At 38.9% G+C, this 16340-nt stretch overlaps 1 protein-coding gene across 3 annotated transcripts in view; it reads left to right on the plus strand.

Moving 5' to 3' along the window:
* Window positions 1-15162, plus strand: part of RALBP1 (ralA binding protein 1) — a 35609-nt gene extending 20447 nt beyond the window's left edge. For 2 of the 3 annotated variants that reach the window (XM_074821939.1, XM_074821929.1), the window contains exons 3-10: window positions 6113-6571; window positions 8403-8752; window positions 10197-10358; window positions 10826-10957; window positions 11497-11604; window positions 12383-12504; window positions 12921-13044; window positions 13333-15162. In XM_074821939.1, the coding sequence (XP_074678040.1) occupies window positions 6113-6571; window positions 8403-8752; window positions 10197-10358; window positions 10826-10957; window positions 11497-11604; window positions 12383-12504; window positions 12921-13044; window positions 13333-13596 (1721 nt within the window). In that variant the 3' untranslated portion in view covers window positions 13597-15162. Of the gene's footprint in view, window positions 1-5738; window positions 5834-6112; window positions 6572-8402; window positions 8753-10196; window positions 10359-10825; window positions 10958-11496; window positions 11605-12382; window positions 12505-12920; window positions 13045-13332 lie in introns of all 3 variants that reach the window. The other variant, XM_074821948.1, reaches the window with a different exon arrangement.
* Window positions 15163-16340: the final 1178 nt, after the last annotated feature.

Genomic DNA, 16340 nt, shown 5'->3' on the forward strand with positions numbered 1-16340 from the left:
CTTTCTGTTATAACTCCACATTAGACTCCTCTAAATTTGGAATTGTTAGAGGTCAGCATTATACACAGTGTGGGTTGCTTTGTGGTATAATTCGGTATGTCTCATGGTGATAGTCTAACTGAAGGCTGAAGAGGAAAAATGCTTCTTCAGCAAATACATGCAGGTCTGTGCACATTAGCACTATAACTGCTTTCTTCCGCAAGAGATTACAACATGTTTTATAGCTGATGCGAAGCAATTTTTGGTACTTAAAAGAAGCTTTAAAGGTATGAAAAATCCTCAAAAACATAAAAATGCAAAGCACAGGACAAATCAAAGTATCTCTTGCAGCTGTGATGTAAAAAGCATTTTCAGCATTTCTTAGCCCTAATATAAGTATGTCATATAATTGCCACTCAGATATAAGAGTAAGTTACATACAAAGCTTTCAGTACATCTTGTACAGTCCAAAAATGGTCATGATTGTAAATATACCCTGAATGGACATTTAACTTATGTGAATGACAAGGGTTCTTTACAGTTGCTTAACATGATTGATTTTAAGAGTTCCCCTTCCAGCTTTGCCTTTTGTTATTCCTTCCATACTTTTGATTTTTCAGTTTCTTCCACCTTTGAAATTCTATTACATGTGTTCATATTGTTTTCACTTTTCTGGCTACCTGCTGTGATTTTTGGACAATACACAACCTGCTATGGTCATGTAATTTGGGTTTAAACAAATATAATTGAACATTTTAATGGGAAAAAGACAAGTGTTGACACTAAATCATGACAGAGTGAATGTTTGTGGAACGTACAATATTAGTGAATTAATGTCAAGGTCAACCAAACTCCTGAAACTTATGTAACTTTAATGCTACAAAGATTTTGGAGTATTTTGATAATACTCTAAATGTAAACTTCAGAAATGCTTGAAAATCAGGAGAATATGTGGAGAGGGAAGGATAAATATCTCAAGGTTACTCATTTTAGTTTTTCAGGTAAATCCTGTTTGTGGGAGCAATGTACTCCTAGCTTCAGTATTATTACCTGTATCAGAAAAGCATTTTGTATGCTAGCAAGGGATCTTTTTTCTTATGTAGTTAATATAATCATTGGATATTTTTCAGGTTAATGGCAATTAACACACAGCAAACACAAGTGGGAAAAAGTGCTAAAAATGTTTTGGAGATGATAAAAACAATATTTCATTTTATTTTTGATGTGGAATGTCAGCTGTTGGAAAAATGGTTCGGCCATTAATTTCTATTCTCCACTCCTCCGTGACAGACTGAGTGTTGGTTAGCTGTAGAGTGAGTTAGATCAGGGGATTTATTAGGGATAAAAATGAATTTTCTTTTTACTGGAAGAGTTTTAACTCAGATCTGTTTTCTGACTCAAAACTTCCCTTGTCCATTCAAGAACTTGTACTGTGGCAGCAGGAGAGCAAAAATAGATTATTTTTTTTTTTAAGCCGTAATGGTTTATGTGAGATGGTGAACAGTGTAACTGATTTTTTTAAAAAACTATTGCTTAACCACCTGTCAGTAATCACGTATTGATAAATTCATAAAATACACAGTTCCTTGCAAAAGAAAAAGATTGTAAGAAATACTTATGAAGAAAAAGCTATTCTACTCATTAGAATTTCTGTAGATAGAGAGTCTTTATATAGTAAATCTTACTCTGCTTATTTGGTTTACTTCCGAGATTGATATCATTGGACAGAGTGGGTTCAATATGTAGCTAGGATTTCTTGTTTATAATAATTTTCATTTTCTTTATATAGTTCTTGGGAAAATGGAGGATTGGTTGAATTGTGAACTAAACTATCTTGTGAAAGGACAGCAGTATTATTGGTATGAACTCTTCTGAATTTTTCAGGAAATCTTTTTTGAAGATTGAATCCCTAATGTGTTGGGTGGGGAGGATGGTTCCCATAGATTCTTTTGGGATGTAGATGAGGGCGAGAATATTCCTTCTATTAACTTGGGGACCTGCTCTGAAGAATCTTTGGTCCCCAAATGGGTGTTAACCTTTATCTTCTTCCCCTGAGTTGCTTTCCTTGTGTGGAGTTCTAGCAACCTGCAGCTCTCTGCTAGGTACTACCAAGTGGAAGATACCAGCCTGTGCTCTCATCTTAAGGGATCCAAAATAATATCTGCTCAGGAATGTATCATCAATATGGATGTTTGGCAACCGTGCAAAAGCTCTGGTAGTATTCCCAGCTGTTCCAGGTAGAGCAGTGACATGATGAGTTGTCTCTGTGCATATGATCCTTCCTTTCTGTGCAGAGTGCTAATGGAGATGGATTCTACATGTCTATAGGGGGAGGTTACTGGAAATTGTAAGGAGGCTATTGTCTTCCTACAAAATAACCAAGTAGCTGCTATTGCAAACAAAATATTTTTACTGATCTGGTGTGTGGAGAAGCTCTGAATGTAGTTGTCAGGTCTACAGAATAAGCAGTTACTGGAATTCTCTACCCATGATATGCATTAGATGCTCTTCATATCAAGGTTTATCTTTCGGTGTTGCTACATCCTATTCTACTGACAAATTACTATGTATTTATTTAGCAAAGTACTATTTGCAAACAGTTTAAAAGTTTGCCTTTCAGTCCTAGTAATTATTTTAAATCAAAAAAGTAAGGCAAGTTTCATATTTCAGCTTCATTTGTTCTCCTTGCATAGGTCTGCGCAGTAATCTGAATGTGGGATTTGTTTGGGAACGCTGTGCTCCTATCAGTGGGTTGAAAAAAACAACCCAAAAACCGAACAGATCTAATTGAAAGTTGGATAGTTAAGTGTTGGTAGTGTCTGTAAGTTTGAAGTTTCTAATAATACGTCTTGTGAGTGAGGAGAGGAGATAGAAGCCATCTACCCCAAGTTCATTATGCATCCATGTCTGTCTTACCGTTTTATTTAGAAATGGTATACAGGTTGATGGCGTATCTTCTGACAAATTGAAATTAGATAACTAATGCTACTCATTGCACATCAGTTGGTATAGTCATATTTGACCTACTAATTCTTCTAGTGATCCATGTTTTCTTTCAGTGAACTAATCACAGATGCATGCAAATTTCCCCAGGGAACAAAAATCTGATACAGAGGTATAAATGACTTAAAAACTCATCAGAGATTGGAAGCACAAAATGTATCTTGTGGTAGGTAGGCTTGGTAAGTTGCAGTTCTCAATAATGCAGTACTTTCAGTTAACAATAAATGTTATAGCATGAATTTATAGCTTCATTGTGAGAGTGCAGGAAATGAGAAGTATTCCCAAGTATGCAGAGTGATAGAAACAGTGGCCTCACTGCATGACAAAGCTTTTAAGCCTGTAAGTTAGATCTTTTCAAGTAACACTGGTTTTTTATTTTCTTTTACTTTTTAAAGGGGATTTTCATAATTTTCAGTAAGATAAGAACTATATTTGCAACATCACATTTAAAATAACTGCAGTGAAGGCATTGTGGAAGGTCTAACGAAGCCTGAGCAAGGAACTGGCAGTGCAGTCATTATGCTGGTGGAATTGGAGTATTTATTAAATTAGTACTGGTCTACTATAGGTGTAGGAAAATGTCATTGCCATACATTAGAGTGTTGGGAAAATGCAGACTATTAGTACTAGAAGTCTTGAGGAAACAGGGAACAGAAATACCAGTTTACTAACGGTAGGTAATACTTCTTTCCACATTTAAAATTACCTGATTTGTCAAGTGCTTTTGATAATTTTTCTTCTGTACAAATTTAGGTTGTTTATTTTTCAATATATTGTGTCACAGGTGAAAGGAATACAGTAATTTTCTTACCAGAAGTATGGTAAAGAAAATTGGGTTATTCTGAAAGACATACAAAACACTGCTTGGGATGGGCAGGAGATTCTCTGTGAATCTCTAATTAGTCTATATTTCTACAATTTGTTGTCTTAGGTTAGTGAGACAAATTAAAATAGGTTGGTTTTGTATTTAACTTGCTCCTTCATGTCTTCTCATGAAGTCAAGAAATACCAGTTTCGGTAATGTGCTATTGCTGGTGTTACATTACCACAGATCTAGAAGAGCACCAAGATTTGTGTTGCAATGTGGGGTGTTGAGACACGTAAGGCAGGTGCTCTGTTTGTTGGTGAAGGCAGCCTCCAAGCTCGGGTCCCCTGTGCCAACCCAGAGAACGCCCTGACGCTATTCCTCGTGTGTGCGTGAGAGCCCTGCGCTGTCCGACTGGGAGCTGTTACAGCTACCCAGCAGGAAAGATCGAGGGCAGATTGCTGTGGGCTCTGGTGAAGATCTGGCTTTCTGCTTGGAAATTACATCTGTGAACCTCGTCTTGAAACTCTCTGCCAGCCCCATCTCACTCTCACAAAACACCGTGGTGATGTGTGCTCCTCCTTTGTCCCATCACTGGTGCATCAGCAGTTCTCTCTGTATCAGAGTGAGATTTGAATCCTTAGTTTATGCACTGTGGGTTTCCTTACACATTTCTGGTTTTAGTTTACAAAAAGAGTGAATGATGGTATAGCCAGTAAACTGCGAGGATGAGACCTGGTTGCTGGTTGTCTTCCAGTTAACGTTTGCATTTTTATATTAAAATTCACTTGGACAGGAGCAGTGCTACAGTCTTTGTCTTCTGTGAAAGTGCATGTTTGGTAGTCCTAGGGAAAGGGAAGAGTCCAGGATGGGAAGGGCAAGCTCATCAAACAATTGTAATTACTTTATGGCAGTTCCATGCTTTAATACATTTCTTATATTTATTTGACTATTAAAAGCTACCTTCTACAGAGCAGGCAAGGAGGCTTCAAAATACAGACAGCTCATTGGATGTGCTGAAATAATGCTGAGAAACTCTGCAGTTGAAGATGGTTTAGAATTGGGAGAATAAAAGACAATGTCCCCTGTTTCTTTTGCACAAGATCTTTCACCTGTAAAAATTGCAGCCTATAATCTCGTCCATGGTGTGCTTTCTTATAATCTAAAGGAGTAATTTTCTACCACCCAAAACTATTCACACAGGAAGAGCACCTGGCTGTCAGTGTGCTTCCTCAATCGGGCAGAGGTACTGCCCGGAGGTAGTGGAAGAGGATCTGTATAATGGGGGCTTCACGTTGAAGCAAGAGCTTGCTGCCCACTGCCTTGGGGAACCTGGCTGGTGCAAATGACATGTAAAATGTCGTTTTTGTTGACCAGTTTCCAGGCTTGCTTTTCTTCCTCCACAACTGCGTATGTAAAATAACAATTAATTGACTTGGAAGTTGCGTCGGTTTGTGTGTTGTTGGGTTTGGTTGTGGGTTGTTTTTTTGTTGTGGTGGGTTTTTTTGTAATCCACCTTTAAAGATTTCCTTGGTCTTGCCTGAAGGATAGGCAGGGCTAGCTGCAGAGGCGTAGTTAATAAAAGCACTGGTGCATCTTCTAGACAGCACTTGGTGTTTTGCTGCTGGAGCAGCATACTTGGCCCAGGGACTTGTTTGAAGCTCTCGCATATGCTTTTTAAGGCAAATATCCACCTTCACTGACAGGTATTGTGGAATTGTTTTATTCGTCTAGTGGAAAAGTAAGTGTGCTTGGGCTTTTTTTTGGGGGGGTGCATTTTATTAGAGGATGAAACTTTATTTTCATACTTATCTTAAAATTCATAATATTCTGGAAAGGGATTGGGGGGGTTAAGTGGCTGAAGTTTGGTTTGTTTGTAATAGAAGTTTGTTAGACTTACGTGTATGTAGTAGACGATCCTTAACAGCAACTCTTATACCGTTGATTACAGGAACATAGAGAAGTTGCCAGACAGTTGTTTTTATTTTGCATTTCCTTGACTATTAGATGGGAAACTAGCCCATAAGATGGACATTGCCATTATGAGTAAGTATATAAAGTATTAATTGTTTAGATCATTCAGGAGCTGTGTGGCTTATCTTTGCTATGGTTATGCAACCTTGTTTTAATCCTTGTCCACTTAAAATGTGTAACAACTAAAGAAAACCTTCTGAAGAGCCAGGCAGGTGATAGTTTTTAATTCACATTGCTGCTTCTCTCTTCTCCTTACATATTCCTTCTTGTTCTTTCCCTGTTATAATATGGTATCTAGAAACTGAACAGACTTACATCTGTCCTCTTGCCTTCTCCTCCTCTGTCTAATAGCGGAAGGTTATGCTGCATTTCAAGAGGACAGTTCCGGTGATGAAGCTGAAAGTCCTTCAAAGTTGAAGCGGTCCAAGGGAATACATGTCTTCAAGAAACCCAGCTTTTCCAAAAAAAAGGAAAAGGATTTTAAAATAAAAGAGAAACCCAAAGATGAAAAACACAAGGAAGACAAACATAAGGAAGACAAGCATAAAGAGAAGAAGTCAAAAGACTTAACTGCAGCAGATGTTGTAAAACAGTGGAAAGAGAAGAAGAAAAAGAAAAAGCCAATTCAGGAGACAGAGATACCTCAAGTGGATGTTCCAAGTCACAGACCCGTGTTTGGCATTCCTTTGTCTGATGCAGTAGACAGGACCATGATGTATGATGGCATCCGCCTGCCAGCAGTTTTCCGTGAATGTATAGATTACGTAGAGAAGTATGGCATGAAATGTGAAGGCATCTACAGAGTTTCAGGTACTTTGGGCACACTGACATGCAGGTTCCTAAGGTCTTTACTTGTAATTTTCTTATTATTTTACCATTTTCAACACCTAGAGACTCTGTTTATAGCTGCATTTATTTTAATTATCCAAAAGATAATCATGTAGCTGAAGTTAAGCAAACCCGTAGGTCTGAAGTACCAGAAAAGTGGCTAATCTGGTGGTACTGCTTAACAGCAGTAAAAATACACTTGTTTTGGCCTTTTGTGATAGGATGGTAACGATGAATAAAATGTTTTAGTATGGCCAGCTTGTATTTTTTTTACTTCTGCATTAGAAATACAATGCTAGGTCATGGCAAAGGCAAAGATGAGATATAACCATTTTGTTACTTAAGCGTCCCACTAAATGCTTTTCCAATTACTTCTATTTTTATTTTTCTTAAAGGCTTCTTCTGTTTGAGCAAATACACTAATAAAGCAGAAAATGCAAGTTTCACTGTTTAAGCTTAGCAACAGCGGGCTAATTAACCATAGTAATTATGTAACACCAGCTTACATAAATGAAACATCAGTTGTAGTCATGTTAAACAAAACAGTCCCTTTATTTGTGAACTGCATCTGCAGTATAACTCGTGTAAGTACTTCTGTGGGTATGTTTAAGGGAGTAAGAACAAGTGAGAAAAGGAATTTGAGGAAAAGCATTTGAAACAAGTTGCCTAGCACTGTAAAACAGTAATCAAACCATTTTAAAGGCTTCATTAAGCTGTAATCAAATGATTTTAAAGGCTTCATTAAGCTGTCTTCATGCTGTCGATCTGCATGGTGTTTGGTAGGCATGCATAAATACCGCAGCAGCTTAAGCAGTTTCTTCATCTTGCCTGTTGGAACATTCTGGTTGTGTGTTTTTGCAAGACACTGTGTGTTGTGGGAATTTTTCCCTAACTCTTTTTTGATGTTTGTACTTTCTAGGTGTTCTCCAGTGCAATAGCACCCTCTTGTGTGTGTAAGATGGTTTAAATTGAGAGCTCAGAGAGACAATTGCAGTGGCTTAACAACCTACCAGCCGTTGTGATGAACGGCTAACTTGGACATGAAACCGAGCATATTCTACCTGACATTTACCATGGGCCGAGTGCACCCAGTTTTGCTTATTGTGTATGAGCCAAGCCATGGCAGTGCATTAAGTCGGTGTAACTCAAGTGTGTGTTTGAGCTTTAAGAATGAAATTTCCCTGAGTTTGGGAAGATTGTAATGTCACTGACTTACAAAACCACCTTACAGAAAATCTTGGCTGGGTTGAATAATTGTGTGAACACACTTTTATTCATGGAGTGCCTCAAATCAAGAGTCCTGTGTGAGATTCCTCTGCTGAGGAGGGCCAGCAGGAAATCTGAAACTAAAAAGTGTGGGTTTTGTTTTGACAGAGGAAAGCTGTTACAGGTAGAACTTGTTGCACAATATTTGAGTTGATAACATACTTGCTGCTTGGCTTAGGGCTGTATAATGGAACAGCATGAAAGACACTGAATGCAAATCCACAGTTGATCCCATGTTCCCCTGCCCTTCCTCACCTATTTTATGGTCCTTGATGCAAGGGGATGCTGGTGCCAGGTCTGATTCAAAACTTTGGTTCTGCTGTGTGTTTGCTTTGTAGTGGTAAATCACTGCTTTTAGAAGCAGTGATCAAGTAATTTTGAGTCATCGTTTTAACTTTGTTACACGTGGATAACGTTTCAAAGCTATTCTTCAGTGACCTTAAATGGTAAGGAAGGTGAAATAAATGCGTCAAAAAAAAATGTTTTAATATAACTTATATATTTACAGTTGAAGATTTCTCTTAATTCTTGATCTAAATATTTTAAGGAATAAAATCAAAAGTTGATGAGCTAAAAGCAGCCTATGATCGAGAAGAATCTCCCAACCTGGAAGAATATGAGCCCAATACAGTAGCCAGCTTGCTGAAGCAGTACCTACGAGAACTGCCTGAAAATTTGCTTACCAAAGAGCTAATGCCCCGCTTTGAAGATGCTTGTGGAAAGAGCACAGAAGCTGAGAAAGTTCAGGAGTGCCAGAGGTTGCTGAAAGAGTTGCCAGAGTGTAACCATCTCCTAATTTCTTGGCTGATTGTGCATATGGACCATGTTATTGCAAAGGAACTGGAAACAAAAATGAACATCCAGAATATTTCTATAGTGCTCAGCCCTACTGTCCAGGTACGTGCACCACACAGCAAGGGTTAGAGCAGAACTTCAGCCCAAGAAAGACTTCTTTGTAGGAATTCTCTAGCAGGTGGGAATCAGGTGTTATCTGATACAGTTAAGCTAAATTCCAACTTCTCTTTATTTCTTGGAAACCTAAAATGCTGGGAAAGGGGGAACAAAAGACTTTCTGAATGTGAGCTTGCATACTACAGGTCTGATATTTGGGTGGTTATGAGAGTATTACAAAGACTGCTGTCAGGGTTTTAATTCTGTTGTGAACAGCAGTAATTGAATGTTGAATTCATCCAAGAATTCATGCAGATACACAATTTCTGTGGGCTTTTGATTCAGTGATAATTTAGTGGAGACTATATTGTTGCTTCATTTTAATATCGAGCCAATGAACCCTTGTCCTGCAAATAGATCTTCCTGGTGCAGTAACAACTTTGGTATAGTGGCTTTGGTGTCTGCAGTCAAGTGGCTGGGGAAAAACAACTGACTTAGTTTTTCAGTAAGATTTTGTGGTTTCTGGATTGATTAATTCCTTAATAAACATCTTGGAAATATTTTATTTAAATACAGCTCAGAATTAGTCCTGTGCATAATGAAAACATGTCATTATTGGGTGTGGGTCTTCTAGAAGAAAACCCACACTTTAGAAGAGCTTGGCTTTATAATTAAGAGTCTAGGTGGAGGCCCAGTAGCAAAGGGCTGGGTATTATTTTTGGCTATTTTGCTGTGCCAGACACTTTGTAGCTAACAAAAGAAGTAACAATTAATGTAAAACAATGCAGGCCCAATCATGTTTTTTGTTAAGTAGATTTTTACAATTAAAATGCTGGTAGTGACTAATCTTTCTTTCAGGATAAATTTTTGAATTTTAAAGGAAGGTAGAGTATCAAAACAAATACTTGCTTCTGCCTCATGTTAAAACAAGGAAGACAGTAGCAGCTCCTTTCAAACTACTTTTTCTACTATATTAAATCATCTGACAGAGAAGTTGTAGAAAATACTTAGAGGTTGAGGGAGGAGAGAGAAGGTAGCCAGCAACCATCCATACTGCAGTATGGTTGGTGTTCCCTCTCTCCATTGCTGTCATGAACTCCCTTGACATGAGTAAAAAGAAAGATTTAATACATTTCTGTATCTACCAGTGATGAAAATAATGGGGATAGGTTAAGACGTGTGAAAATTCTGAGTTTAGCATGAAAATGCTTTGGAAAGATACACAGGTAAGAGAGACAGTGAAGTGATTCCTTGAGGCCTGCACTTGATTGTTTAAAGTATTGGTTTTAATCCAGATTTTAAGTTCTTAGGACAAACTAACACGACTACAACTCACAGAAGAGCACACTAAAGGCTGTTTTTGTTTCTAGAGAAAGATACTATGATTCACGGATAAAGATGATGTGAATAAATCATCTTAACCAATATTTTGTCTGTCCTTTCTTTGCAGATCAGCAACCGTGTCCTGTATGTATTTTTTACGCACGTTCAAGAGTTCTTTGGGAATGTGACCCTAAAGCAGGTGACAAAACCTCTTCGCTGGTCAAATATGGCAACAATGCCAGCACTTCCAGAAACACAAGAAAGCATCAAAGAAGAAATCAGGCGACAGGTTGGCAATTATTTCAGTGTTTTTCTGTTTATCTTTGCCCTGGCTTTTATACATTCAGCTGTAAATGTTCATAAGCTTGTAACATACTCTAATTCTATCACAGTTGTCCTGTCAGTGGAGACCACTGGAAAGAGAGTGGTGATATTCTTGTCCATTTCGTGTGTGAAAAGTTGTTACGGTCTTGTGATGATTATAGCAGCGTTTTTTGTGGATTGCTTTGCTATGTAGTTCAGTACTTTTATCAAGGGAGGAAAGTTAGGACAATGTGTTAGAGTGTGATTTCTTTAATATTGCTCTATAGCTAGTTCTAGAGCATGTGCTAAATGTATGTTAAACACTTGGTGGTGGTTGATGTCAAGCTTTGAAGACCAGAACTCCAAGTCAAAAAGAAGCCAAAAAGATTTTTCTTTTCAGTCTGTCCTGCTGTGATACATTAAAGACACTGATTTCTTTGGCAATATTTCTAGGAGTTCCTACTGAACTGTTTACACAGAGACTTGCAGGCAGGGATAAAAGACTTATCCAAAGAAGAGAGACTCTGGGAGGTGCAAAGAATTTTAACAGCTCTTAAGAGGAAACTAAGAGAAGCTAAGAGACAGGTGGGTAACTTTTCTATTTGTTAACCAAACATCTAAATCATGGATCCTTAATTTGTGAGAATGCAGAGGTACTCAGTTAGATCAAACCACATTTCAATCTTTACTGCAGATTTTTTCATCTTAACTTTACATGGCTGACGAGCAATTGCATTTTCTGGTTAGGTGGCTGACCCTAGGGGACAGCAAGATCTTCACACTCCTTCACAGCTGTTTACCAAAAAAAAAAAAAAAAAAAAAAAAAAGGGGGCAATTAAAAACTTAGTGTTTAATAGAGCATGTATTCATTATATGCTTAAAACAATGTGTCCTGGAGTACCACGAGGAACTACTGGAAGACTCAAGATTAACAAACTTCAGAATCATTTTTTTTAAACTGTCATATGTCCCAGAGAAGGAACAGACCTTGCTGAAAACTTTCAAGATAACCAAGATGGTGATTCTAAATTCAGAAAATAATGCATTCAAAAAAAATCTTTTTTACAGTAAATAGAGTGACTGGGGAAGCTGTCCTTTTAAAAGTTGTTCTCTTTCTCTGGCAGGAGTGTGAAACAAAGATTGCACAAGAAATTGCTAGCCTTTCAAAGGAGGATGTCTCCAAAGAAGAAATGAATGAGAACGAGGAAGTTATAAATATTCTTCTTGCACAGGTAGCTAGCTGGCAGGCACTTTTACCTCTTCATCTGTTGGTATTGTCTTGTTCCATATTGTTAAACACTCTTCTGTTCCTTCTAATGCAATGGGAAATTGAAGGCTCAAAGGGGTCTCTCTCTGTCCAGTAAAACACAAGGCTTTGTTTTAATGGTAAATAAAGCAGGGAAGGAATGCTGACTGCAGGAGTGAACCCAAAACTGAGTAAGCTCTTGTTAACAGCAGAAAGGAGACACTGTGCAGCAACAACAACAACAAAAAAAGTAGCCTTTGTTGTTAATGTACTTAGAAAGCACTTCCAAATCTAACCAGTTTTAATACCGTTAACTACTTTCCTGCTGATCAAAGGAAATAAGGCAACTGTTTCGGCTTTTTCACCTCCCTTTGCTTCCCTCGGTAGCTTTGATCTTCTCTCTCCACTGTACATTCCTCCTTATATTCATCTTCAAAGATGTATTTTATAATTCAGTTTTTCTAGCTATTTTACTGGTTAGCCAGAACCTTCCCCTGTGATTTAAGGAAATAGGCAGCCAAACATGCCAGAACTCGGTGCGTCATCTCCACAACTATTCAGTACAGTGATCGTCTTGAGGATTCAGAACAGACGTTGGGTTTGAACTTACATTTGCTTTGAGGTCTTGATGAATCAGAGTTCAAAGCAGGCATGCTCACCACTTCTATTGAAAGTATTTCGGAGAACAGCATCATGTCATACTTACCGTATGTTCCTGTAGAACATAAAGTCAGAGCTTTAAGTGAACTAATGGGTCATTGCAGGAGAATGAGATTTTAACAGAACAAGAAGAACTGCTGGCCATGGAGCAGTTCCTGCGGAGACAGATTGCCTCGGAGAAGGAAGAAATAGATCGCCTTCGAGCAGAAATAGCTGAAATACAAAGGTAAGAGGGGGACTGCTTACATCAGAGCCCTCACCAAGTGAGCACTCTTTGGTTAAAAGTACATATATGCTCTTTGGAAACAATACTCTAAACTACACTTAAGAACTCACCCTATGAACATCATATTTGAAAGCCACCTCTTCTTATTGAAATCTCAGCAACTTTGGACCTTTCAGGATATTTTCTGTTAGGGTAACAATGGAATTATGATCTAAATGAAACTAGACCCTATGTGGAAAAAAAAATCCCTCTAGGAAATCACTGGTTTATTAAATTAAGCTTTGAAAGGAAATTCTGGTTTTGTTTTTAAAACTGTTGCAGATTATTCAGGGGATATAAGTTAACTCTTTTACACTGCTACAGTTCTGGCAGACTTCCGGAAGTGTTTAAATCAGAGTTTGTCGTTGGTCTTTCAGTCGCCAGCAGCACGGCCGAAGCGAAACCGAGGAATATTCTTCCGAGAGTGAAAGCGAGAGTGAAGATGAGGAGGAACTGCAGGTCATCCTTGAAGATCTGCAGAGACAGAATGAAGAACTGGAGGTAAGATTTGAGTCTTAGCATTACACAGCACTCCTCTTCTCAGTGGTTACTTGATTGAGTCTGTGCAGAGATGTTTGCACATGTGCAGACTGGTAGTTTCGCATCTGTTTGGCCTAGGCATAACACCCACATGCCCTGTTTTTAAATCACCATTGTGTGCAAGTCCAGGTTGCTGGACTAACGTCTGGGCTAACGGCAGAGCTTCATTGTGCGATGCGAAATGGCCCCCCTAGCTACTCCCCTTCTTTGTCGGATGGAGCCCTCACATTTGTTTTCCTTATTTAAAAGATAAAGAACAATCACCTGAACCAAGCGATTCACGAGGAGCGAGAGGCCATCATAGAACTGCGAGTACAGCTTCGCCTGCTGCAGCGAGCTAAATCGGAGCAGCAGGTGCAGGAAGAAGAGGAGCCAGAAAAACGCGGGGGTGTTTCTCAGCAGCAAAGAGACAGTGTCCTGGAGACAAAAGCAGCCAAAGAGCAGCCAAAAGCGAGCAAGGAGCAGCAAGTCAAGCCATCGCCAAGTAAAGACAGGAAAGAAACCCCAATTTGATCCGGCTCCTTGGATATGCATAAAATCAACTGAACTGTGCAAATTACTGTAATTTGAGTCAAACTGCACAAATTATTGCTGGCTGTGTACATTCTGTAAAGAAACTTTTCCTTTAAGCCCTGGAGACTTTTGTCTCCAATACTTGTGGCTTCTACTCATCAGACTCAGGTGAGTTTGGAGAGGCCAGAAGAGTTTTCCAGTTAGTATCAGATTATTTCAAGACTGGTTTCCTTCAGGTGATTTAAAATAATCCAGTAACAGTTTTCTTTTAAACCAAAATCATTATTTACATTCATTGGAGCAGAATTGGAAGATCTCATTTTCAGTAAATAAACAAAACCCCACCCACAGTTACTAATTATTTGCCTTGTGAATCTATTCATCCTCATTCACCATTATTTCTGCTTATTAACCTAGTCACTTCTTGCTTGTGCCTTTGATACCTTTCTGATGCAGATTCTATACAAGGGAGCTTTAAATTTATTCTGGGTTGGCTGAAAAGTTGGGAGACTGCGGGGTATCGTGTTTACCTAACATGCCCTTAAGCTTCATTTTTGTTCTGAGATGTACTGAATAAATGTAAAAACTTGAGAGATGTTATTTATGTCCCTGTATGATGGAAATGTTCAAGAGCTGTTTATGTCTTTTAGTGATGTAGGTAACCCATTTACTCATTTACAAACCGCCCTCATCATACCTGTTTAAGGCAGGCTCTGTTCACACTGCTGCCATATAGCCAAGACCTTTTTCTTCATCCATTTTGAATGTGTCAGTCCCCCTGAGAAAGCCACTGACAGATGCTTTAGGCAGTGAGGGGGATGGGTTATGCCACTTAAGCTAGATCTGCCTGACCAAGCAATATAGCATTTCCCTCTGCAGAAATGCAAGGCACTTGTGCTTTCCAAATAAACCTGAAGAACAATGCCAACAGGAGGCACTGGGGGTTCAGCAATAGCCTCTTTTTTGTTGTTGTTTAAAAAAAAAACCACCACCACCCCCTGGGACTTGCTTTTGGTTTGGCTGTTTTACTGCTCCTACCTGTCAAGCCTCCAGCCACATTGGCATTTAAGGGCCATTTAATGTTTCAGATGATACACTCATGAGACTCATCCATCAATTCCTATAGAGACAGCAAACTCCACAGAGTGCAGATAGGCTATCTTATTTTTTAATCTGGATATTTATTTTCAGCACCTGTTGGATGTGGTTGTATCCTTTATCTATTGCACTGTTGTGAATCATTGGCCATGATTTGATTTTGTACAAATAATGCTTTGATATGTTATAGAAAACAGCATAGTATTTTTTTAAAATTTGGAAAAAAGTTTATAAACACAGAAAATGTGGTCAGATGACAAATATAAACTAAAGCATTCTCCCTTGCCTTCGTTACATACATTTTGTATTTGCTGGCAATATTTAAACTTTCTGTTTAATTCACACTAATTCCTATTGAATTGTCATGGATTTTTCTAATGTTCTTCAGACAAATCTCTTAATATTGGTTAACTTTTATTTTGTTAGGATTGTATTTATCAAGCAAATAAATTCAACAGCCATTTGAAAGTAGTTTCTAATTTATCTACTTCATAATGTGTAATATCTTTTTCTAGTGCAAGTGACAGCCATTCTTCTTGGGTAGCTACTTGCAGTTGAGAAGTTTATAAGAGAAATTAATTCAGGCCTTCTAAGTAGCTCCTCTGAAAGAACATTGTGTGCATAGAAAGCTTCTGTAACTCAGCAGAAGATCAAGTTTAATTTGAACAAATTGAAGATTTTAAGACTTTGTTTCTCTACAACTACTAGAGATTTCAGCTGTGAAGGTAAAAACCGTTTATTCACATCATTACTTCCAACACCTGAACACCATTTTTTCTCCTGTAACCTTACACTGCAAGTGTGTCACCATTGGAGTCTTCAATAGGGGTGGAATTGCTGCTCCGGCAGTAATGTAGCAACCGTAAGCAGCAATTTAGTTTCAAAACACAGCACAGGCCTGTGTGTGTGTCTCTCTCTCTCTCATACATACACACACCCCCCTAACCCCACCCCCCACCCCTGCCGACAGCCCCGGGGGGGGGCCCAGCCTCTGCCCCGCCCCGAGGCAGCAGCTGCTCCTCCCACCCTGGAGAGCTCCACCAAGGGCAGCACCTGCAGCACTTCTGATGAAAAAGCCACACGAGCAGCAGTGGTTTTGAAGACCACTCGCAGCAGTTGCAAATAATTAACTGAAAAAGCTAAAACTAATTTCAAACAAGGTGGAAAGTAATTACCATAATCTAAGCATGTTGTTCACATCACTTTATAAGCTGCCTTACCAATGGACAGTGCCTTACAGCAAAATCTGTGAGCTGCAGCGCTCAGGCGATTGCCTCCCATAAGCAGGCTGCCTTTGTGGTGTGCACACAGGTGTTGAACAACCAATTTATCAAAGTATCATTTAAAGTGACTTAAAATAAGACTTTTTCCAACAACACAGCTCAGAACCTCTGTCAGACTCACCAAACTGACTCACCTTTACCGGGATGAAGAAACAACAGGCCTGCAACATCAATTCTGCTGTTCTGGACTTAACACTTCCTGTGATTTCCTCTTGAAAATCTAAGCGTTTCCACCACAGAGCACTGCTTCAGAGAAGGGGGATGGGACGGGACAGCTATGGCCCTTACCTGTTTTTATAGTCCTTTTCAACACAGGTCTGGAGCAGGTTCTGTCAAATCAGTCAGTCAGAAGCCCAAGGGAGC

This window comes from Strix aluco, chromosome 1 (assembly GCF_031877795.1).
Source record: "Strix aluco isolate bStrAlu1 chromosome 1, bStrAlu1.hap1, whole genome shotgun sequence".
Lineage (NCBI taxonomy): Eukaryota > Metazoa > Chordata > Aves > Strigiformes > Strigidae > Strix > Strix aluco.